The sequence below is a fragment of the Polistes fuscatus genome, unplaced genomic scaffold (assembly GCF_010416935.1).
Source record: "Polistes fuscatus isolate 324 unplaced genomic scaffold, CU_Pfus_HIC Scaffold2, whole genome shotgun sequence".
NCBI lineage: Eukaryota > Metazoa > Arthropoda > Insecta > Hymenoptera > Vespidae > Polistes > Polistes fuscatus.
The window spans coordinates 276,093-301,082 of record NW_025113096.1 but is presented as its reverse complement, the minus strand read 5'-3'; the positions used below and the strand labels follow the sequence as shown (position 1 = coordinate 301,082).

The 24,990-nt window shown below is 32.8% G+C and overlaps 2 protein-coding genes across 5 annotated transcripts in view; both read left to right on the top strand.

Moving 5' to 3' along the window:
* The window catches only part of LOC122516762, a 39,694-nt gene extending 25,676 nt beyond the window's left edge, over positions 1-14,018 (top strand). For 2 of the 3 annotated variants that reach the window (XM_043634854.1, XM_043634856.1), the window contains 7 exons: positions 9,861-10,049; positions 10,668-10,823; positions 10,957-11,174; positions 11,249-11,375; positions 11,452-12,113; positions 12,198-12,496; positions 12,713-14,018. In XM_043634854.1, the coding sequence (XP_043490789.1) occupies positions 9,861-10,049; positions 10,668-10,823; positions 10,957-11,174; positions 11,249-11,375; positions 11,452-12,113; positions 12,198-12,496; positions 12,713-13,884 (2,823 nt within the window). In that variant the 3' untranslated portion in view covers positions 13,885-14,018. The remainder of the gene's footprint in view (positions 1-9,860; positions 10,050-10,667; positions 10,824-10,956; positions 11,175-11,248; positions 11,376-11,451; positions 12,114-12,197; positions 12,497-12,712) is intronic. The other variant, XM_043634855.1, reaches the window with a different exon arrangement.
* A 2,639-nt stretch (positions 14,019-16,657) lies between these two features.
* Positions 16,658-23,448, top strand: LOC122516764 (serine/threonine-protein phosphatase 4 regulatory subunit 4-like). 2 transcript variants are annotated; one of them, XM_043634857.1, is made up of 16 exons: positions 16,658-17,017; positions 17,492-17,742; positions 17,819-17,892; positions 17,971-18,077; positions 18,255-18,484; positions 18,590-18,712; positions 18,792-18,898; positions 18,970-19,161; positions 19,241-19,399; positions 19,486-19,668; positions 19,799-20,245; positions 20,325-20,457; positions 20,535-20,577; positions 20,657-20,733; positions 20,822-20,864; positions 21,283-23,448. In XM_043634857.1, the coding sequence occupies exons 1-16, from the start codon at positions 16,971-16,973 to the stop codon at positions 22,598-22,600; spliced, it is 3,534 nt and encodes a 1,177-aa protein (XP_043490792.1). In that variant the 5' UTR covers positions 16,658-16,970; the 3' UTR covers positions 22,601-23,448. The 2 variants fall into 2 exon arrangements, with proteins under 2 accessions (XP_043490792.1, XP_043490793.1); XM_043634858.1 differs by having other exon boundaries at positions 16,659-17,017; positions 21,631-23,448.
* Positions 23,449-24,990: the final 1,542 nt, after the last annotated feature.

Genomic DNA, 24,990 nt, shown 5'->3' with positions numbered 1-24,990 from the left:
TACGAAAGCGTCTATGTTTTGTCAGTCGTTAAAAAGTTGATTGTATCTTAGAGGTCATCGATGACCTGCATTTACTTTTCTAATCAATTTTAGAGTTAACTTTTATAACATTTGTACAAATCATTTTTACTATCTATATAATATAAAATTAGTAGGAAAAGGTAGAAGGTTAAAAGGTTTTCATATACTTGATACTTATTGTTCGCCGTTCAACATAATTGATTTTTTATTTCTTTTTTTACTTTGCGAAGAATATAATTAGAAAAACTATCAAATACACAGACACCCCTATCATTCAACAATTTCCGAGGTAAACTTGTTAGATTTTCACATAAATAGACAAACTTTGAGAACTACTAAACTGAACTATAATTCAATTACATTTATTAAAACTAAAGTTGAATTTTACTCTTTACCTATGATCACATAATACGAATAAAAATTGAAATTATTCAGAAACATATTCTTCCAGATACTTCTCCAACGTCTATCAGAATTTATTCGTCGACAGTTTAAAAACACTGAAAGAATTTCTCATCGCGTATCTTTAACGACACCTCTTTTCCTTTCCTTTTTATCTAGCCCACTTAGATAAGCTAAACAAAACTGATATGCTACAAAATACTATATAACAAAGACAAATTTTACAACGTCAAAAATCTTCAATTGTTCAAATTATACAAAACTACCCAATTTTTAATAAGATCAAAATGTTTTGTACAATTTAAAAATATGCTAATGAATTATTATATTCGATATATACGTCAACGTTTTAATTGTATAATTAAATGAAATCATAGAATACCCTAAGTTTCGTCTAATAAACTACTAGTAATAATTTTAGAAAATAACTAGGTTATATATAAATTCAGAAGAGTCCGAGTAGCGTTGAAGTAAGAGCTTGAGAAATTATGTAAAGTGTGTGTATATATATATAAGTAGATTTTCACACTTGACGGAAGCATCAAGGGATGATGGCATCGAGAGGAGCACCAGGGGGAGAATCGGGGTGGCGGAGGGGTAGGAGGGGGAGGAAAAAGAAGAAGAGGAGGAGAATTCTGGCACGTTACGCACTCGTTTCACAGAGTGGTGCACCTACTGTGAAGAGGAGAGGGCTCGTCTTCTATACTTGGCTTCTTGGCTATGTCGAAACGAACAGTTTCTTAAAAGTCCTAGAGTGCATCGTATCACGTTCTCCTTTTCCTCTTTCCTCTCCCCTCGGTTTGCCTGCATTTCTATTTTTTTTTTCTTCTTTTTTCTTATTATCTCTTTCTTTCTCGTCGCAGCATACGTGCTTCTTGTCTGCCTTGTCTATACATTTACTCGTGCACACGCACATAAAGAAACGTATTGACGAGAAGAAAACGATATCAAATAAGAACGAAACGGAACGGAACAGAACAGTGTGGGATAGAACCGAGAGAGAGAACAGAGAAGTCTTTGATTCCTCTCGATCGGACCGCGATGCAAAAGAACAGAAAAGTTATATTCCGTACGAAGAAGAAGAAGACGTCGGAAGTGGTTTGGTTCGATCTAAGTGACAACGAAGACAATTCAAATCGATAGAATTCTTTCGAAAAAAAAAAAAAATACGTGACTCGCATAATAAGAACCCTCTCCTCTTTCATTCGACCGCTCTTTTTTTTTTTTCTTTTTTTTTTTCTCCTATTTTTTCTTCGATAATAAACGATGTGGTTCAAGTATTACAAAGGTTACTACGATCTACGTAAAATGCAGCTACGATTGGAACTTCAATTGGTAAGCTAGTAATATATCTATAAGCAAAACATGTAATTGTCATTTTTACATCGAAGATATTTTATTTTGTCTTTAGAAAATACAGATATATATATATATATAGTCACGTATATAATGCGAATGATTTGGAACTCGGCCAAGAGATAGTTCCCGTTATGTTCATAGATATTGTCCTTTCCGCAAAAGTAGTCGAGTTTAAGTGAATGAGAGTCGTCGGGGTTTAATGGTTGATATTTTGAACATTGGGGTGTCTGGTGCATCGACCGAATGCTTAGCGTCATTTTGATATTTGGCCTAGATCGCATCTGATGATTCATAGTTCGTAGACTGCATCCAATACAAAATTTAGAACCTTTTACGAATTACCCATTTCTTTAACATTTTATTATTGCGATCGAAACAATAATATTGCATGAAAACTTAATCGTTAGAAAATGTCACGAATTATTGTGAACTTCGTTATATCTTCGATTGTATCGAATTATTTTCGGGTTCATGAAAAATGTATAGTAATTGTAATTTCAAAGCGATTCGAATGGTAAAACCTATCGGAGTATTTTTAGTTCTCACTGATACAGGAAGTGGATCGAGAATATGTCCGTCAGCATTCCTACGATGACTAAGGGCCATAACTCGTGGGCAGATGTCCGCAAGGTCGTTGTCACGACACTGTGCACCATGAGGATGACTCTGGGGTACAATATACTGTATGTGTATGCGTGTGTGTGTGTATGTGTGTATCGTGTTTTTAAGTAAAGTTAAAATTACATTCATTTTTCTCTTATTAAATATATGAAAAGCAAGAAAAAATATCTTACTAATTTTGATTAAACGATTACACGATTCCATTGGTTGCAGTGAATTTTCGTGAAAAATATAATACACATTTTTGATTATTAATATTATTATTATTATTATTATTTTTGCTTTTGTTTATTTCCTTCCATTTGATCGGAGTCACATCGGGGCAAAACGATTATATCCAAAGACGATAAATATAGAAAGGAAGGTACACGACGGGTGATATTTTCGGCAGGGTACGTATCCCTGCACGCGAAACATAGCAGCGAACCTAAATCCATTTACATAAAATGTTAGTGTCCGTATAAAATCCGCGAAGAGAGTGGGAGAGGGACGGGGGGGTGGAGGAGAAAGAGGAGTGTCTCGAGGAAGAATGCGGCCCTTTAAATTTCGCTTTACCTTCGACGAAGGAAGGGCCTTTCTTACTAAGACCAGTTTTCGAAGCACGTCGGCTGTAGGCGCGGACAAGCCATTTCCATTCGGTTAAGGATTAAATCGTAAGTTAAATCGCAATTCGACTTTGCAATACGAGAGGGCAATCAATTTCGTAGCTAAAAATCCTGAACAAATGTACTTTGTAAAGTAAATTTATATATTTTTGTTGTTGTTCATAGTATATGTATATGAATTATGATGTTTAACATAAAAGTCCCTTTTTTCCGTTCCGTTGTTCATCGAACGAACACCACCGCACCAACGATGAAATATTGAAATATGATATTAAAGAAATAACAAAACCAATTGCCTTATTAAAACTGATAATCATTTGTATATATCTCTAACCGGCCTATTAAAAGCTCGTTAACATCGTCATCTCTCTCTCTCTCTCTCTTTCGTTGAAAAGAGAGACTAGTATATACACTATCGATAGGAACAATAGAAATCCATTATGCTTTTATCACGATCGCGATTTCTACTAAATCCACGTCAAGGAGAAAAACGTGCATTCATGCATCTATAGAAGACCTGGTGCATCCTTACTCCTGAGACTCGTTAGTAGTGGTTCCTCGTGGAGTAGACGCTGGTAGTTAACTACCGTGCTCCAAGGACATCCACTCCCCCCTCCTCATCTTCGTCATCGTCCCTTCCCTATCGCGAATCTGCGTCGAGATACTTTTGACTTCTCTCTTCGATCGAGCTCCTATTTTTCTCTTCTTTCTTTTTTATATTCGATCGCAATATTATTACATTTTATCTTATAAATGTTTTTTAATCAAAGCCGAGTATCAATTTTCTTAATAAACCTTCTAAGTAATGAGGGGGCAGGGTGCATGTCTATACAAGGTGTCCCATCACTCGAGGTCTAATTGTTGTTTTTACATGGGGTTCTTTTTTTTCTTTCCCATTATGTACGAGCAATTACGAAGTACACCTGTGAAATGACAGCGAATATATTGCGAATACAATTCGAATGTATAGCTCTGATTTTAGTTAAAAATTTAATAATTATTAAATATGTTTCTCCGTGTAAAAGAATTTAGAAAAACGTTGCATTACGAATAAATATAATTGTTTAAAAATTGACAGGGACGAGTTACGAATACTTCTACGATTCGCTGTATGCAAGGAAGGATATACATATATTTACGTATGTGTGCGAAGAAAAAGAGAAAGAGAAAGAAATGAAAAGGGAAAAAAAATGGAAATGCGTGAAAATAATACTCGCCCATCGAAAATGATTACATGCTATCGATTTTACGAGAAATCGAGCTCATCGACCGAGGAAACGCGAAGATTGAAGGAGAGAGATACTTAGAGGTCGAAAGAAACGAGATACAGGTACTCTCTCTTTCTTTCTCTTTTCTTTTCTTTCTATTTCTTTTTGCAGTGGCATTACACGTAGGTAGGAGGACCTATGAGCGAGTGTTCATCGCGGAGAATGTTCTCGCGTGTAATGCCGAATAAGAGAGAGGAAGAGAGAGAGAGAGAGAGAGAGACTTCCATCGCTTTTCTAATTAGTACTTAACGGTAAAAGTTGTTTCTAATACGAATCCTCTTCGATATACTCGGCTTATGTTAGATCAACATCTTCTAATCTTTGGATTAAACGTCGTCGTCGTTGTCATAGGAAAAAAAAAAGTATATTTATTAGAACAAAATTCTTTCCTCTCGCAGAGTTATTAAATAGAAATATCCGAGAAGGAGGAAAAATGTTTGTTCCGTTAAATGAAATATGTTGGAAAATAGTTAGGTCGTAGATCAGCGATAAAATATAATAATGCTCGAGCATAAGATCCGAATTTGTGCATCTCGGGTTCGATTCGAAATCCAAGAACTATTGCGGCCGTTCGATTAAATCTGCCATTGGAATTCCATCATCGAAGTAAACCGAATGGGATTCCTTGCTCCCGGCTCGAATACCTTTGCCTGTCACGTTATTACCAAGCGCCGCTAAATAACAAACGTGTATAAGTCAGTACATAAGTACGTGTGCACACACCAAAGCGCAAGTATGTACACTGGCGTAGTCGCGTGTGCTTTCTAACGATACTTTACTTCGAAATATTATCTAACAATTTGTTCTCTTAATTTACAAAAGACTCGCTTTTTTATTTTTCATCGTTATAAATTGATAAACGTTTATATGTGTTTTAATAATTAACTTATACAATTTCTCTCGTAGAGAAAGAGAAAGAGCAACGTATATTTTTACTAGCTTTCACTTTCTCTCTTTGAAAATGCCGATTTTGGAATATCGACTCTCGAATATATTTCGAAATGTCTTATGAAATCGGAAGATCATCGATGAGACACCGTTTCGTATACTAATTAAATTTCTTTTGTTTTATTTGTTGTCTGATTAAAAAATGAAAAGAAAAAAAAGAAAAGCAAATGAAATGGAACGTATCGGTATTATTCGTGAATATAAGGAAAGACGCGACGCCATTGGTCACGAGGTAGCACACGCGACAGAGCTTGGAATCTAAGCCAAGGCTCAGCTATACTACTACCGTTGCCACTTCGACTATCGGCATTATATCACAACGAGAAGTAGTATATACTATATATTATGCGCCTAAACTCTTTACATCGTACCACTCCTGCCTGCCAGCCTGCCTGCTTGCACGTGTTCGATCAACGAGAAATTCCTTTTGCGTTTTTCCACTTTTACTATTACTACTACACACTATTACAATTAGTTACCACGTCTCAACTGAAATTTGTATGCATAAGATAAATCTCATATACTTTGGATAATGTTAATTATCCTATCGAACTTCGGCACATACGAATTAACATTAAAGATGAAAAATATATATAAATTTATCTGCGAGTGTTCTTACAAACGTGATTACTCATACGTATCGTATTTATTCTATTACATTTTCTATCGATGATAAAAGAAATTGAATGTTCGAGGGACCCGTTGAAAAGCTAAATCGTCGTTACAATGGGTCTTATAAGGGGTGGGATAGAAATAAGAAGAGCGAACGGATCGCTCGACGTGAAATGTATACAATCATAGTAAATTGTCGCAATTTACGATATAATTCGTGGTAACGAAGTAGCTAGATGAAATGATCGTCGTAGAAAATGGCATTCACGTTTTCTCGTTCTTCTACTAGAGGCACCGATATCTATATCCATCCCCCGTTTGGTTTGTTCTTATCTCGCGTTGTCTGTCCTATCATCGTATCGTTGCTCGGGGCGGAGGATTCCTACGAGAAGGAATCGGAGCTGGTGGTATGGCTATAACCGAGCGAAGGGGAAACGAAAGGAAGACAGCGCGCGAGCACTAGAATTATCCTCGTCAAGAAGGAATACGTACCGTCGTTTTGTAATCCGCATCGGTAGTCGTATATCGCCATCTTAGCTCGCAGCACCTATCGTAATTCATTCGCACATTCCCACCTCTTACTATATCCACTTGTAATGACTCCCTCCCCCCTCGCCTAACATCATCGTGACAATGAAAGAGATTCGTTTCGCTCATAGCAACCTGTTTTCTATACAGGAATCAGCCTACCATTTACGCTTGTCTCGGAAATAAAGTTAAACTTCTTACGTACAACTAAATTCAATTGTTCTTCCAAAAAAAGTTCTATCTTTTTTCAAATAATGTGATATACTAGATTTACGGACTGAGCCAATTTGACGCATTACGCAAAAAACAAAAAAAATAAAAAAATTGTTTTTGGTTGTGTAAATAAAAAAAACAACTAAAAAAGGATATGAAAAAATAAGTACAATAATAAAAACCCCTTTTTTTAAAAAAATAAAAAAGTTTTTTAATTTGTTTTGTGTTTGTGTTGGGTTTTGTGGTGTTTTTTGGTTTTTTGTTTTTGTTTTTTGGTTTGTGTTTTTTTTTTTTTTTTGTGAAAAAAAAAAAAAAAAACATAATATGTTGGTTTTTAGTTGACTTCGTGAAAATTAACGTAAAATAGTAATTCTTCCCTTTACTTAATCAGCCATTCAAACGATGTTTGTAAGTCGTTAAAAATATAACGAACAAAATTTTCGTAAATCTAAGTAATTTAAAAATATAAACGCAAAGTATTAAGACGTAGGATAATATTAATCTTAGACAGTGATCTCTTCGACTCGTGTACGAATATTACAGAGAGAGAAGATCGACGAATGTTAACGAAATCAAATTATAATATATGAAACTAATAAAGATTTTGTATTTTTATTTTCGTTGTTTATTTTGTTTTGTCATTTTATCCCATAGCGTCGCAGCATTCTCTCGTTCGCGCCGAAGCTTTGTTTTCTTGGTATGCGTGCATGTATAAATATTCTTACTATGCAAGAAGGACGCCTTGCTTGTTGCGCAGCATTAATAACGACACGTTGACTTCGTGAAGAGGAAAGATTAACCCTTCTCAAAGGAAATTTATACCCTTTTGTTTCGATCAAAGAAATAGCCACGAACATATTTTACGTTAGATTTCATTCGATTCAATTGATATTCATTAATGGGGGGTTTTATTTCAGTGATAAATTACAATTATATAATATCGATATTTCGATAATTCATATTTAAATATTAATCGATATATTTTGTCGACTCTCTTATCGAAATATATTTCGATTAGAACTTCAAACGTCTACTAGCATTATATATTGTTAAGGTTATTCTTGATTCGTAAAGTGGAGAAAGTGTGCGAAAAGGGGAGTCAAGAATGGTGCCGGCTTGTAAGAATAGGACAAAAAAAAAAGTATTGTGTGTACGTGTGTATGTACGTACAGGTCGCGCGATGTTGGAATTACAATGACGATGGGAAAGGAAAACGAGACGAGAAAAAGGATCGCTGACTCGTGAGAGAAAAGAAAAAGAAAGAAAAGAGAATAAATGCGAGAGAAAAGCCATATTCCTGAGCATTAATGTTTAATAGCAAACAATAATAAACCTACGGTAGACATTTGATTTTTTCTTTTTTTTTTTATCTTTACTTACGTGACCCTAATTTGTTATAATAGATAAGAAAATCGTTGACGAAGACAAAAAATATCCTTATTATGCGATCTTAAAAAGAATGTTTATGCGGTATCACGATTTTTCTTTTTTCTAATGATTGAAAAAATTCAGACTGCTGATTGCCAACGATAGAATACGGCATACATAATAGCAAGACTCAATACTTAATCGTTTCAAAGAAAACAAAATGAACGGTTTCACGTGCATCATTCTCTCTGTTAGATTCAAAACTTCTCAACCCTCTTTCATCAGGCTTAAGACTGTCGAGTTCGCAGTCATCAAACGTGATTCATAAATATTTCCTTAGAAAACAGCACATCATCTATCTATTTTGCCGATGAGAAATCGGACCGTAAATTTAGATATATATATATATAACATGAATAATAATAAACAAGATCAAAATTAATTAAAAATTCGTAAATAATGGAGAATGACGTGACGTTCGTTTCATTTGAAGAGAATTTCGAATGAAAAGGTTTTTCTCAAATAAAATAACACATGTATGTATTTACGAACGAGAAAGAAATGTATTCGGTTTTAAAAACCATAAGTATTTCGATTAATCAAAAATGTGTACGTACGTACATAATAAACGTACGTAATCAATCAATTTTGTTATTAAATTTCCGATCGATTATTTATTCTTCTTAACAATCCATAAGCTTATTCGAATATTTTAGTCTCGTTTAACAGCTTAAGCCATACGTAATTAACTTACCGGAAATGTCTTGTTAATGTAAATTGCGAATTAATTCGAAACACGTTTAGCAATAACAAGAATTCTTCGTGCGCGCATATAATTATAAACGGCAAACTTTTATATCTATCGATTTATGATAATTCGAACAAATAAATCAACTGCCGAAGACGAATGATTGTCTTTCGCTTATCAAAGATAAAAATAGAAATATGTGAAAAGGGAAAAGAAAGAGAGACGCGATGAAATCAAAAAGGAATCTCACCGTTTGTTTCAATATACCAATCCCATAAAAAACACGTTTGTATATTTTGATTAATCTTTTTCACTCGAGAGAATGATTTTTTTATTCTACCAAATAAAACTTCAATAAATATCATTATCTTAACGAATTATCGTGTTAAACCGAGCGATATCGTCTGCGCCGTTATTTTCAATCTTTCGTTACGAAATCAAATACAAAAGCACGAGCATGCAACGTGACTAATGCAAAAAGATATAAAGTAAAAATGTCATTAAGAGACAAGAAAGGAAGTCAAAATGAGGATGACGCGTGTGAGAATGTTTGCGTGTTCTTTTTTATTTTTTGTATTTTTTTTATAATGGCCTTGCGAATTATTTGGCAAAGCGAAGATCAATATTTCAACAAGAACGACGATTATAATAGACAATAACTCAATCACGGCTGAGAATGAAAACAGTGATTCGACGTAAATTTACATATATCGTAGGTCTCGAGGAAGATAATTATCCCAGTTAGCGAGGCGAGGCAAAACGTGGCCAACGCACGAGCATTCCCTGAGATTTCAAAGTACCGCGTAATCCGGTATAAGACGATGATTCTCCTTCTCTCTAATCCTAACCAGTTTCGTGCTCGATATAACATACGAGATAACATACGAGAACACATCCGATCGCGTTTCGAACTATCATTCAATCGCAGAAACGCATGCGTCTTTTATGTTTTCCAAAAAGCTCAAATCTTCAATTATATCGATGAACTATAACATGGTTCGTAAAATTCTACCATTGTGTGTGTTGAATATTTTGGCATCACCATCACTGCTATATGTGATTCGTTATTTTTCTCCTGTGAAGGTTTTCAAAGAAGAAGAAGAAGAAGAAGAAGAGAGAGGTGTAGACATTTCTGATTAAATATGCAATCTTGATTTATGTTCGCAGGTCCAGAGGTTAGCCGAATACGAAAGGTATCTCGGACAAGAGGCGAGAAATTTGTCAGAGAACGGAAACGGTACCGTCGGAAGTGGTTCTGTTTTACAACGTGGCCAGCTCGAGGGTGACCTTCATCGTATCCAAGAACTCTTTCCTGGCGACAATCTACGACTGCACGAACGAGATATCCTAACTACGGTACTCTACAAATTCCTGTCTTTAAAAACGCGATAAGAAATAATTATATATTTCCGTTTTTAGAGTTATCAAACATTTGGAATTTATTAAATATATTTTCTTACAAAAAAATAATAATAAATAATTATATATTTATCAGTATATTTATAGTTTGTAGGGACAGTGACAATACAAACTCAAACTAAATGGCAGTCTATTTAAAAGTAATTTTTCAAAATACTTAGTAGTTCTCTTTCGTCCTAATGTTTGTTTGAAAAAAGCGTAAAAAACAAAGAAGAAAGTCAATGAGCCGTAAATTAATCTTTCATAACGTTTTATGAAATGGAAAGCAATTAAGCCCGCAGGGGTATTTCCGATGTATTGTACGACGTTCTCAAAAAAAGTCCATATAAGTGCGTTTCAAAGAGGGTTCTCTTTTACAAATGAATTCGGTACGCTTGATTGCTTGCTTACCAATGAGTAAAGAAAAGTTTTTACGATAATGGACTCTGTGAAAGATCGTTAAACGTATTCACATACATACGTGACAGGGAGATCGATGTCGGAAGGAGGGGAAAGAAAAAAAAATTGAAAATGTGTGACTTGAAGAAGAAATCAAAGTTAATGTTTGCTTTACAGAAAATGAAGAGTCTAATTCGTAAGAGGAACGGTACGAATCCAGGCAGATTAACTAGAGTGTTGTCGCAAAAATCTTTAAACGTTTTGAATAATTCACCGCCATCCAAGTTACCACCGAGAACTTTCCTTTTGGAAACACCGGTACAATTTACAACGGTATGTATATGTGCGTGTGTGTGTGTGTGTGTGTGTGTTATGTAATATTAATATTTAATCGAAAAAAATCTTAGCAACATATAATGAAAAAATATTCTGTACTTCTTTCTTACGTGTTTTCTCTCTCTCGCAGGGTATGCAATCGCAAGAAAGACATCTTTTTCTGTTTTCCGACCTCCTGCTGATCGCGAAAGCACGAAGCGGAGGAAACTTTAAATTGAAACAATGCGTGAGGATGAGCGAGCTTTGGCTCACCGCCGGTCATATAGATGACGTAGCGGAAACGAGCAAATCTCCAGAGACCAGTTTTGTACTTGGTTGGCCAACGACGAACGTTGTAGCTACCTTCATGTAAGTCGAATTTTCGATTTTTCCAAATTGTTCATAGATGGACATTGGGGCTAACGCGCGTATCAATTTTCCAGGACCGCAGCGGCGAGAGATCTTTGGTGGGGTCGTCTTACCGAACTTGTACGAGAGGAAAGCATGAAGGAACCACCGGATACGAACATTCAAGTCGTGTATCACGACAGTGACACGAACACGGAATACGTAAGTGCTTCGTACCGATGTAACATGCTGGCGCGCTAATATGATTCCATGCTTATTCAAAACGAATGATTTTTAGTGTAAAACGATAATGGTTGGATCCGAAATGACGGCGACGACTTGCGTGAATTTGGCGACTAGATTGTTGGATCTACAAGGACCGTTTCAACTTTGGGCCAGAACGTCGTCGGATGAGGCGCCGTATCCTCTGATCGGCCACGAGAGACCGTTCGCTGTAAAAATGTCAAATCTACGACACACTTTATCGGCCGAGGAAGGTTTCGACTTGGAACATTGCAACAAATCTGGTCATGACACTTGTCATTTCATTCTTCGACCTGTATCAAAGTCACCAATAAAAAAGAACAAGTCGAAGATAACGGGTCTGTTGAGGAGATCGCTTTCTTTAAATCCCAGCATTTTCGGTGTCAATCTATCGAGATTAGACGAAAACGGATTACCAAAGCCCGTCTTGGTCATGCTTCAACAACTCTTCGCGAAAGGACCGTTCACGCAAGGTATCTTCCGAAAGTCTGCTAATATAAGAATCGTTCGAGAGTTACGTGATCAGATCGAGTCTACCGGTGATCTAAGTTGTTTGGAAGCTGCACCGATCATAGCTGTGGCAGCCTTGTTAAAGGATTTTCTTCGATCTTTACCCGATCCACTTCTAACTTCTCATCTATTTCCTTTATGGATGGACAGTCTGGAAACACCAAATCCTGTTCACACTATTAAAAAGTAAATATTGGCTACTATTTAATGGTCAAATTGTTCGATAAATGATATCACTGAATAGAAAATATATCTTTTTTTCTTTTATAGTACTCTCGATAGGTTGCCCAAAGCAAATTATACATTGCTCTCGCATTTGATATGCGTCTTGCATCACATTGCGAGGAGATCGAAACACAATTTAATGTGCGCTAGTAATCTCGGCGTTTGCTGTGGTCCGAGTCTCCTCTGGTCGCCAAACCCCTCCGTAAATCAAGGTAGAGCGATTCCTACGCTAACGGAGATGCTAATTCGTCATTGCGAGGTTTTGTTCGGCGAAGGTGTCACGCAACTTCTTGGCGAAGAACGCAGCGATAGCGGAGCTGAAGAAAGCACCGACAGCCTTCACTGTGAGTTCTCACTCACTTTATTCTTTTCAATGTTAAAAGAAAGAATATTTGTGGCTCTATCGCGCATTCTTATTTAAATATTTAATATTACCAAAAATTTGGAATGTACGTAATTTCAATTCTCATATCGTTACAAATATTTGTCATATTACCGTCGTTAATCTGTACTTTGTAATCGAAATTCATTCTACATTGTTAAAATGTGTTTTGTTGTAGCAGGTGGGCTTTCTTTGGACAGTCTGGATTTAACGGAACCTCCGCGCAAAGATCACATGTCCCTTTCTCGTGATTCGGGTTTGACATTATCGGATTGCCAGCTGTTTATTCCGGAATCGCCAGTCGGTTCGGAAGATTCTGCTGTAAATGCAACATCATCGAGCTACGACAAGCCTTTATTGAAAGAAGATAACAAATCTTTCGGGAAAACTTATATCCGTGTTTATAGTGGCTGGGAAGAAAGAATGAACTATGCGGCAAATGGCGGTCATCATCATTCGAATAATGTGGAACACGTTTTCAGAGAAGAAAGGAATAACGTGGGTTATCCAAATCCAAACTTTCAACGGCAGGATTGGTTAAGAGCTCAGTTGAAGAGAACACCGAGGTCGAAGTTAGATGAGCACGAACACCGCAAAGAGAGATACGACGAAAAAGACATATACGGTAGGGAATACCTCAGACAAGATTCCATGAAAGAAAATGTAGAAAATTGTAAGGATATTTATAGGACTTCTCAATTGGAAATGTCGCGTGAACTTAGAACCGAATACGAAAGAACGTCGCAACAGGAGATCTGTAAAGAGAGAGTTTCCGACCAAGATCTGTCGAGCGACACGTCCTTATCGAACGAACGCTATGAATTCAAAAAAGAACATTTTAGCGAATTTAAAAAAGTCAACACAGAAATTTACGGAAATCGTGATTCTCCAGTTTCGCATAACGGCAGCTACCATTCGAACGGCGATCTCTACGAGTTCAAAAAAGTTAAAAGCGAAATTTACGTAAATAAGGAGAGTACTCGTACCGAAAGATACGAGTCGGACAGTAGTATTTATGGTAATAGGGAGAGAGTGAACGAACTTTACGGACCATCCCGAGAAAGAAACGATCTTTACTCGTTTAAACAAGCCGAGGCTATCGATTTGTACGGCGATGAAGACGAAGATGAGGAAAGAATTTGGCCGGATACACCGCCACCTTTGCCACCAAGACTCAGGCATTTGCCACCGGTTCACATGAATCTCGAGGATAGACACAAAGTTGCCGGCAGATCTAGGTCTCTTCCACCACCTCCGCCTTATCGACCGCCACCTCAGCCACGTGCACCTATCACCACCAGGCATATAGGATATGGAAGATCCGTTGTTGATGATGAAAGTTACGTTTGAAAAGAAAAATTATTCGAGAACTGTTCTCTTCATGAATAATTTTAAGATTCAAATTACGTTTTTAATAGCGTCTATTGAAATTATAAGTAACAAATTTTACAGCCACATAAAATTGATTTCTTTCAAATGGAAAACAATGAAAGATTCAAACTGTATATCTCTTTATGTTTATAGTTTATTTTTAATCGTACATATATTACATTCGACTTTTTTTTTCTTTCCTATTAATTTTATCAAACTGTAAAATTGACACTTATAATTTTACATGTATCTTCTATGTCTTACTCTTCACCGTGACTGAAGCTAGTCCAAATCGGGAAACACGCGGTAAAAGAGAATATGCTAGATGTAAATTATCAAATTGCGTTATATTGGATAAAATAGGTTACGCTCTCTTTTCTTCTTACAAAAGGAATATCATTATATCCAAATTTCATATTAATGATAAAGCAATCAAAAACGTTGATATTCCTTAAAGACAAATTTTTATTTCTTGCTTTTTTTTCTTTTTTATTATTATTAAAGATTCAAGGTGCTTCCACAGCCGTAAATTAATTGGACTTATTGGACACACATATATAAATATATATATAAGCGTAACTACATATATAAAAATATACAGATCATATGCAAACAAAGCTCGCGAGATAATGTTTGCAATATTGTTTTTTTTTTTATATTTTCTAACGAAAAATATATTTTGTAAGTATGTCATTGACAAGAATAAAACGATGTCTTCCCATGTACAGATCGTCAGTCTATAAGAAATTTTATGACACGTTAGACGGATTGTAAGTCTGTAATTATTATTTTATCGCATAATCGTATCGCGAAGCTTCTTACTTTTCTTCCTAATATACAATTCTTTTGTGAACATTATCGTGACCAAACGCACAATACTTATATATATATATATGAAATTCATATCGAAAAAATGCAATACATATATCATTCGTATTAAATGATACCTATTATCTCGACTCAGGTGTAACGGTATCTTTCTTTTTTTTTTATTCCTTGTCTTTCTCTCTCTCTCTTTATTTCTATCTTTCGTTGAATATTATTTTAATTTTAATTTTATACATATTATGATTCGTAAATGGAAACCGTGACAAATCATACTTTTTGTATAATAGTCATAACATTGATATGTTTCATTAATTTGTAATTGTTTTATAAAATGTAGATTATGTAGAGAAGTAGAACGCTTTATTTTTGGATAAAAGTGTGCGATAATTTTAGTGATATAAAGTATCAAATCTCATCAGAATATTAGGTTCATCTAAATCCTTATTCCGTGTATATATTCATGTAAACAGTAGAACTTTTATAATAACTACATTTTTATTACGTCTGATGCTCGTAAGATATATGTATAATTATCTAAATTATATACATACATCTAGCGAAAAGAGTAAAAAATATATTTCGTATTTTATAAATTTATCGTTCAAAATTAATTATGTCCCGCTTGATCGACGATATCCTTGAAATAATCCATTAACAAAAAATATATTAAACAGAGGTAAATTATAACCGTCCTGCATATATATTTATTTAGATACAATTTTGTTACATTTAGTATCTCTGAATATAGCTTAAATTGACATTGTTTTACATATCACATATTATTCCGTCTTATATGTATGTACTTATGTGAAAATGGTTGGTTATTTGGATAAGTAAATTAAGTAAATAGAATATTAATCTCGTACGTAGTATGTGAGTATCAATGAACATGGATTTAGAAGAATTCGCGAGCCTTCAACTGGATAAACCTATTGCTGATACACGTGTATGTTTTAATTTGTGTTTTTTTTTTTTCTCTATATACATTAATTCGTACAAATTATTAAATATTTTTACAAGAATTTTCCTTTTCTTTTTCATTAGGATGAAGAACAATTGAAAAAACATTCTCTAGATACTAATTTAGAAAAGAAACCTATAGAAAGAGCACTACATATTCTGACGTAAGTATACATATAGTATGTACATACGTAATAATGTAGTTTTAACACGAAGGTATTCATATTAATTCATTTCCGTTATTAAGAATATTACGATTGATATCTATCAAAAGAAATGTAATATTATAATGCAGTTGTTAGTTAATGAAAAATAACATTTGGTACATCGAATCAAGACTTTCAAATGAGATTGTATAATGCGAACTAAAGAACAATAAGAAGGATCTAATTCGTAAAGATGTTTATTTATCTCGTTAAGATTAACCAGATGTAAAGACGACAAATCTTCGTTTAAGATAATTAAATCGCACTTCCTCGAAGGATTACACAAGTTGAATAATATTAATGTGCAAACATTCAATTCTACGCATTTCAAATACAAAAAGAAATTTAAATGAGTCATGCGACTAGTCATATGCAATCATCATATACATATATATCTTGACTTCAATCGATACATAATACAAGAGTTTGGAAATATAAAATAATTAATCAATAAATATTCGAATTGTATATAAATTAGTCGAATTATCTGGTGGGAAAGAAAAAGTAATCGATAAAATTGCAAGGAAAAGTTTAATTGGTAGTAGTCGTTATCTCTTATTACGTAAGTTCCTCTCCCACTTATTGTTAGAAGAAAAAGGAGGTGAATGAGGGGAGGAGAAAGAGGAGGAAGAATCTGTCACACCATTCTCTCTACAGATAATTATTTACGCGGATGACTTCGATAAGATTCGGTTACATTCGGTTACATTCGTTTACATTCGTTTACGTTCGGTTACATTCGACTTATCTCGCGAGTCGGCGCGACAGAAGTGTCCGATGCGACGAAAGAGGAGGTAGTGCGGCTCATCACGGCCGAATACTGCACAGTGCTGTTTATATTATTACGAAGGTTCAAGTTATTAGTTGTTTTTATTTTCGTTCGTTAATTCGTGTTAATTCGTTCGTTCGCTTGATCGATTCGTATCCATTTTTTTCCGCTTTGATTTACGAAAAACGCGTACCGTCATGAAAGACGTATGTATCAAAATCTCATGGTCACATATCAGCAACAACGAACAATGCTTTTACGTATCTTGTGACATCGATGAATAATAAAGTTAACTTTTAAAAATGTGGCAGGAAGAAGATGAAGCTCCAAACGAGAGCACGTCCGATCCGTAAGTACTCGCTTACCTGCACCGACACACTTTTCATCCTCCAAACTTGTCTCTTCCGTTGATCGATGATAGCTGTGTGGTGTTTGTATCTTCGTCCATTTCCTTTTTACTATTTTTTCCCGCTACACGATTCTATAAATATATACATCATCACTCAAGGAGCGCGCAGTCCTGTCGTATAAATGTCTCTAATTATATTCCTTTAAGGAAATGTACATTGTAAAAATATTACCTTATGTACATAAACAGTTCAAATGTAATTGAAAATTCCTTTTCTCGTTGATTAAAAACCTTGACAATGATCATAATGATGAAATATTCAAGTAGGCAAATTCTAATTGGGTCGTAATATGTAATATAATAGTGAAAATACTTATAAAATATTGTTATTTTTATTTATGCATCCAATATATTTTCATATAAAATTTCTTATACTTTGAAAAAATGTATATATTGTTTTGTTCTATTTTACAGGACAGGAGAGGAAATCCAAAAGCTTAGCGTTATACAAAGTTTACCAAATCTTTTAGCTACAGACGCACAGTCATGTATGTCACGAGTAGTTCCCAAAATGCAGCAGGCTCTTGTTACTGCTTGTACAGAATTTCATATTGCTGCTGCAACAACATTCAAAACTATATTAGAACAGAAGCTTGTCAGCCACAGTATCTTTAGTCAGACATTCCTACAAACTATAATAAATTCGCTTGAAAGTCGTGATCCAGGTATAATGATTGCCTATATCAAACAGAGATTTGTATTAGGACTCAATTAATATGAAACTTATATGTTTGTTCAAAGTGATCTGTCATGCATGGCTGGAGACCTTACTGGATGTGATAGAATTACTGCCAATAGATGTCATAAGAACACAGGTTTACATATATTTTATAAGAACACACATATATATATATATAAAATAGAAAACAATATAAATTTATGTCCATATACAGATTCTTCCAATGGCTGTAAGTAAAGGGCAATTATCACAACCAATTTATTCTAGAATGATGTGCAGCAGGCTATTAGGAAAAATTTGTACACGATATAATGCCGATATGTGAGTATACATTTTAGTTTGAATTAATCAGTATTTTGTCTTGCGTGTACGATTTTGATCTATAACAAAGTAATTTTTTTTTTTTTAAATTTTACTCTGCTACATAGAAAAGAGAAAAGAATTGTTAATTAGATTTGTAAAAATGTTGCTTTACTCTTACCAAAAAATTATTGTTAGGGTACAAAAAGAAGTTCTACCAACAGTACAGTCCCTTTGTCAAGATGTGAATAGTGAAGTACGAGCTAGTATTTGCTTGCAGCTACGTTTTGTTGCCGAGGGTCTTGGTCCTGAGTCTTTAAAATCTGCCCTGCTACCATCTCTTGTAGAATTAGCAAGGGATGAGGAAAGCAATGTACGGTACGCATCTGTGCAGACAATAGTATACCTGTTACCTCATCTTCAGGAAGGTAGGATATGTAATATTACATAACACGACTCGATATTTGAATGATTCGCCTTATACAATTTCTTTAAATTTCAACTGTGATTATATAGGAATTCGTCGTTTACAGATACAATAAAAACCATCATAGGTCCACTTATCAAAAAGTTGTGTGAAAATGCTGCTAAATCGGAAGATAATGTGATTTGTATGATTGCTCAAGAATTTGGGAAACTTGTTTTTGGCTTAGAAAGTAAGAATTTAAAAACCACAAGATATACTTTTAAAGTCGAATTTTTTTTTTAATATTTTATAAAACGTTATAATTTTAGAGTACCTATCACCTACAGAAAAGTCATGGTTCTTGAAGTATTTTCAACATCTCGCACAAATGGGTATACCAACCGTAAAGAAACAAGCTAAGCCAGATCTTCCTTTAGTAAGCATTATAATATTCAAACTTATCAATAATTAATATTTCAAATAAATTAACTAAAATATAATTTTTAGCTCGAGAGTAGTTCTATCGATTATGAAAAATGCTTGGAATGCCGACGATGTTCCGCGTTTAATCTTCCTGCTATGTTCATCTTTATATCACCTTCTGTCGAAGACGTAGATTCCTTACTTTCCACTTTTAGTGCTTTAACCAATGATTCTTATTATATAATTAGAAGAACAGTCGCGAGTGGAATTCATGAAGTAAGTAATACAAAATTAATTTTCAAAATAAAAATTAATATATTGTAATAGGTAATTTTCTATACAATTTAACAATTAGGTCGCAAAAATATTAGGAATGAAAAGTGGCAGGATCAAAGCGGATTTCATTAAATTATTAAAAGACGATCCAGAGGAAGTACTACAGAAATTAGTTCCAAACATATCATCAACGCTTGAATGTTTAATTCGAAGTCAAACTATTGGACCGGATAGAATGGTAAAATTAAATTGATAATTAAATATAATCAATTTCAAAATATATTAGTGTTCAATCAAATTTATAAATTATTACTTGATATATAGGATTCTAATTTGATGGAAATACTCAAAGCTTTGTTAATATGTGAAGCAGAAATTGCATCTACACATAACTGGAGACTGGCTTCTACTATGCATGCACAACTTGAAATATTACCTAAATGCTTTCCCAGTGACATTATATATTCTTATTTTGTACCATTGGTTTCATTTAGAATCTTAAATGCAGTAAGTAGAAAAAATAATTAGTGGAATTCTTTCTTTTTAAAATGATATGTTAAAAAGATTTCCTAAAACATATATATTATTATATTAATATTGAAATATTAAAGTAGTTTCAATTTTCTTGAAATTTCAGAGGCCATTACCAGTGCGTCTTGCTGCTGGAAGATTGTTTCTTGTCCTTCTACGGTATAATACTAAGTTTATGCAAAAAGCAGAATTTAGAAACAAAATCTACGTCGAACTAGCTAATAATCCCGATTGTTATGTGAGAATGATATTCGTCCGTATGATGGTCGAAGCATTAACTATATTTTCTTCTGCTTATTTTAAAGAGAATTTTTTTAATGTTTTATTAAATCTTGCCGAGGATCCTGTGGCTAACATCCGATTAAAAGTAGTATCTTTATTACCCATTTTAAAGAGTCAACTTTGGTTACCTACGGATAAAAAATTATTGATAACATTAGAAGCAACAGTCAGACATTTAGTGAACAGTGAAAAGGATAAAGATGTAGTAGATATGTTAACGAACACTGTTCAGAAGCTAGAACAAACGGAGGTCAGATATGAGAGGCAGAGTGTAAGTCATTTGTACAAATGAATTGAGTTGAGATAAAAATAGAAATTGATATTTTAATATAATGGACGTTTGATTTTAGGGTACTGGTAAAATGACTAAGCAAGATTTAGAAGATGCTAGAAAATTTGACGAAGAAAAAAGATTATTGCATGCGGGCGCCGGAAAGAATCCTGTTTCTGTTGGAACAACTTCAAAGAAAACTATCAGTGCTCGTAAGTTCATTCTGATAAAGTAAAATATACAATTATTTTTTAAGAATTCAATTATTTTTTATGTATATTGATTTTAGCTGCGCGAGGACGATTAAATATAGAAGGAACTGCAAAGACACTGTAAGTTAAATCTTCTATATAATGAACAAAAATGCATTTATTTTATTAAACGTTGCATATTTTAAACGTAATATTTCAGACCACAGCCTCGAATGAAAATGGAACAGTCTCCGCAAATTAAAATACACCAAGTAACTAAGTCACCTCCAGTAAAACGTAAGTTTAATTATTTATTATTCTTGTTATTACTTAAATACATTGTATATATCTATAAAAATGGTTTTTTTTCTTTTCTTACTTATAGATATTACAACTCCTCGACATACAACGGAAGCTTTAAAAAGCAGGTAAATACATTTTTATATTTAATTCTCTTTATTTTTATTTTCTAATATTTAATACTTTGTTTTTATAAGATTGATATGTACATTATTGATGAAACAATTATCTTACTTTAAACAAATATAAAACACTTTTATTTTATAGTAATATATTTTTTCAATTAATAATCTTATAAAAATAATTAAGATAGATATCTTACAAATGAAATTTAGACATATACGTACTTATTAAATAACAAGCTTTTCGCATGCTGAATAAACTACCGAATCTATGTTCTTTCTCGAGCTACATTCTTTTATCTATCTGTCATTGGTATATATGATATGCCTGATATATTTTTTATATCGAGCCGCGTATTATCCAGAATTAGTTAGTTAATTAAGTAAAAACAAGATCTATATGCTAGCATTCGTGTGCTTCTAGTATTTCTAGCAACAACTTAACAAGAGATTGGTCTAACAAAATGCACCTGATACAATATCTGGAAAGAATGGGTCAATCCTCTTCAACCATTAATGTATCCTCTTTATTTAGATGGCCACATATGTGTGATCTTGAACATAAGGAATTTATATCTCACTATTGTACATGTTACAATATAAATCCACAACACTCGTATCCTAGAAGTGAACTAAAGCAAGATATTCTAAAAAATATCCTATCTGCAGATCCTTACTCGCAAAAAGCTTCTACTAACATTGTTGTCGGTGATAAAACCCCAGTCATTGCAAACTTTCCCATGAATTATAATAACTCTTGTTGGGCTTCTAGTTCTGTGCATGAGATACCTGTAACGCTGTCAGACAACGAGTTCCTAGTGGATGCAGGTATTAGAATACCAAAACTTTCTTCGCCCAAAAATACACCAAAGTGTCCAATGGAAAACTTAAAAGTAGCCATTACCAGAATTAGAAGAGACTGTGATGGGGAACAATCTTGGAGAAGCAGTAGTGCAAGTTATAAAGGAATAGAATCTAAAAGACATTCTTCCATTGAATATGAGGACCATACCAAACACATCGCAAATACAGCTGATCAATTGAAAACTATACGTTCTATGGATTATGAAGAAGGTTTAAGGCACCAAAATATGTTAAAGGAAAATTCAAATGATCAATTGATCGTTAATTCGGAATCAAGAACTGACAGATATTCAGTATTTCGTCGTAATAAACTAAGATTTGGATTTGACGCGAATCAAGGAAGATCTGTAGACGACAAACTGAAGAGAAATTCATTAATATTAGACAAAGATAAAACAAAAATTACCCAACCTAAATATGGAATAGAAAGTCTTAAACGACATTCTATGAATTCTGGTTTGAAACATCCAGATTATTCTAAGGACTCTAAACTAAAGTTTAAACGACATAGTCTAGATATGACAGATTATTTTGGTCGAACTTTAAGGCGATATTCTACTTTGGATGTAAATCATAATCAGGGAATTAGTAAAATTCCCCTAAGAGATGTTGTAGTATTAGGTAGTAGAACAGCACCGACTACAAGAGCTTCCAGTCCCGTTTGTTTAGGATCTAAAATCAGATTTAATAGTGAAGAGATTGAAGATGTCCCTAGTTCTACTACCGAAAGACATTTAACGAGAAGTTTGAGTAATGAACAGCTCAATAAAATACGTCGTATACTTGTACTTTCACGCAATACACCAAGTAATACAGCTGGAAGTCCAAGAATTAGAGATAGTAAATTACCAGTACGTTTAGTAAAGAAGAAAATTTAAAATCTATTGCATAGTTAATTAGGGACCTCAAAAGCATTTGATATAATGCATACAAATTTCTACGTACTAATCCTAGTTTCACCATCAAAATATTGAATCAAAATAACTGTTTGAATAAGATATATTCATACTAAATTTCATTTAAAAAAAACAGTTTATTCTAGCTTTATAATTTTATGCAAATTCCTTAGACAAATATTTATTTTATAGCGAATACGTAGATGTCACTTGCAATAGATATAACATATATAGTAGTATTTTTATGCAGTCAAAGAATAATCTATGCATTATTTTTGCTTTTATTTCTTATAACGATTTATAAAAAAAAAAGAAATAACGAACGTGTACATATCCAATATATGTATTATTTTTTATTATTTCTGATAGAGTTATTGAAGACAAGCATACGTACTTGCCTCTGTAAACATAAATTTGTACGTAAAAAATATAAGGAAAAAATATTTCTGCGAATAATAGTATATTTTTAAAATTTAGCATAATACTTTCATAAGCAGGAAAATATCTTTTTGAACGTCTTATATTCATACGTGTTAATTACTTATCATTTTATCAGCATCTTTTTCACAAAGTGACATAATTTTTTAAATTTAATTTTCAGTATCATTATGCATTTTAACGTATGAGTATACAATTTATTTTTTATTTTTCAAAGTACTTAGTTTTAATAATTACACTGTTTGTGTGTTAATTTTAACAAAACTAACTTATAAAAAATTATTCTTTTTAAATAGTACTTTTAAAGATATGCTATCACATTCAACAAATAGAAATTGAGGTGCCTGCTTATGTTTTAAGACTGTATGATGTTAAATTTAATGATTGAAAAATTGGATGAAAGGACAATTGCTTCAAAGTATATTAATAGCAGCTTGTAATTCTTAGAAATTATAAATCATATTTATTAATAAAAAAGATCTTATATTAGGAAAACAATTAACTAATAATTTATTAAAAAAAGAAAATAAATAATAGTAAATAGAATTACAGTATTGTAAACGCTAATACTAATCTAGTCCATATATATATATATATATATATAAAAGAAGAATATATAATTTTGATAAAATATTCTTCTAATAGGATCTTATTTGTTTATTTCTCACGCTGTGTGTGTATATATATAGTAAGATATAGTAGTAGTATATGACAAAAATATTTCATTTTGCAAAGAGATTTTATGCAATACTAATATTTTAGAAGATTATATGTAGGACATAAAAGATCTGGCCTGTGTAATAATACGCTTATAGGAAACGTATTTGCAGAATTACATAATACTGCTAAATAGAATATGCATTATTCTAATATTGAATGTAATCGTAGTATTGAACTATTTCCATTTTGAAACAAAATCGAAAAGTAGATTGGACTTTACATTCTCCTTATAAAAATATATTCACTATATTATGATTCGTAATTGAATTGAAGCTAATATTTTTGTGAAATTGATTTTTATTATAAAAATTAAAAATCTTTTTTTCATTTTCAATAAGATATTTAAATAATATTGTGGGAAATATTCAAGTTACGAATTCGATTACGATACTGTGTCTTAAATTAAATCTTTATAGATATTGAAAAGCCTTAATCTGTAAAAAATTAATTATTACGAACGGCTACATATAAAAACTTGTGGAGACAATTATAATGTTGAAAGATCCTATATAAAAACATATGTATGATGAGTATGTACAATTGCTCACTTATTTATATACAGCTTATAGATAATTTTTTTGTAAAAATTGTAAGCGCTTCTAAGCCAAAGAAATAATTCATATTTCAATATACTAATGTACAAAACTCTGTAAATTTATTTATGTAGTCATATAATATATATATGCGTCAGGGTTACGTACGCGTGTATGTATGTATACGTTAGATTATTTAAGCTTTTAAATGCACAGAAGTGTCAGTTTGCTGACACTATTGCGTGCCGATATTGTTTTAGATAACAAATATACCTCTCTCAAGAAGCAGGATTGTGAAGCAACAGAAAGCAACATTTTTTGACCTAGTTAATAGTATTAACAAAAAATATAAGATTAAAAAAACGAATGTGAATCATGATAGTAGTAAACTTAGTAAAAAATATTAAAGGAAAAATTAATTTTTTAGAATAACAAATTTGTATAATGAGCATAGAATTATTTATATTATAAATACGGTCGCTTAAATGCATACATTAAATTGTATATCGTGGCTATTTTTGAGAGAAGAGTATATGCATTTAGATTAGATATAACAAAATATTCATCTTATAAAGACTATACGATCTTTATTATAATTTTTCAATTAATAATAACTTTTTGTTTAACTTATAAGGCAATATAATGAAGTATTTTATTATTCCTAATTTTAAAAGAAATATT

Excerpts from the sequence above, each read along its gene's own strand:
- LOC122516764 (XM_043634857.1), top strand. The coding sequence starts at position 16,971 with ATGTGGCAGGAAGAAGATGAAGCTCCAAACGAGAGCACGTCCGATCC. Across the intron at positions 18,078-18,254 it reads ACACGATATAATGCCGATAT|GGTACAAAAAGAAGTTCTAC; the intron begins GTGAGTATACAT and ends AATTATTGTTAG. Across the intron at positions 20,458-20,534 it reads AAAGAAAACTATCAGTGCTC|CTGCGCGAGGACGATTAAAT; the intron begins GTAAGTTCATTC and ends TATTGATTTTAG.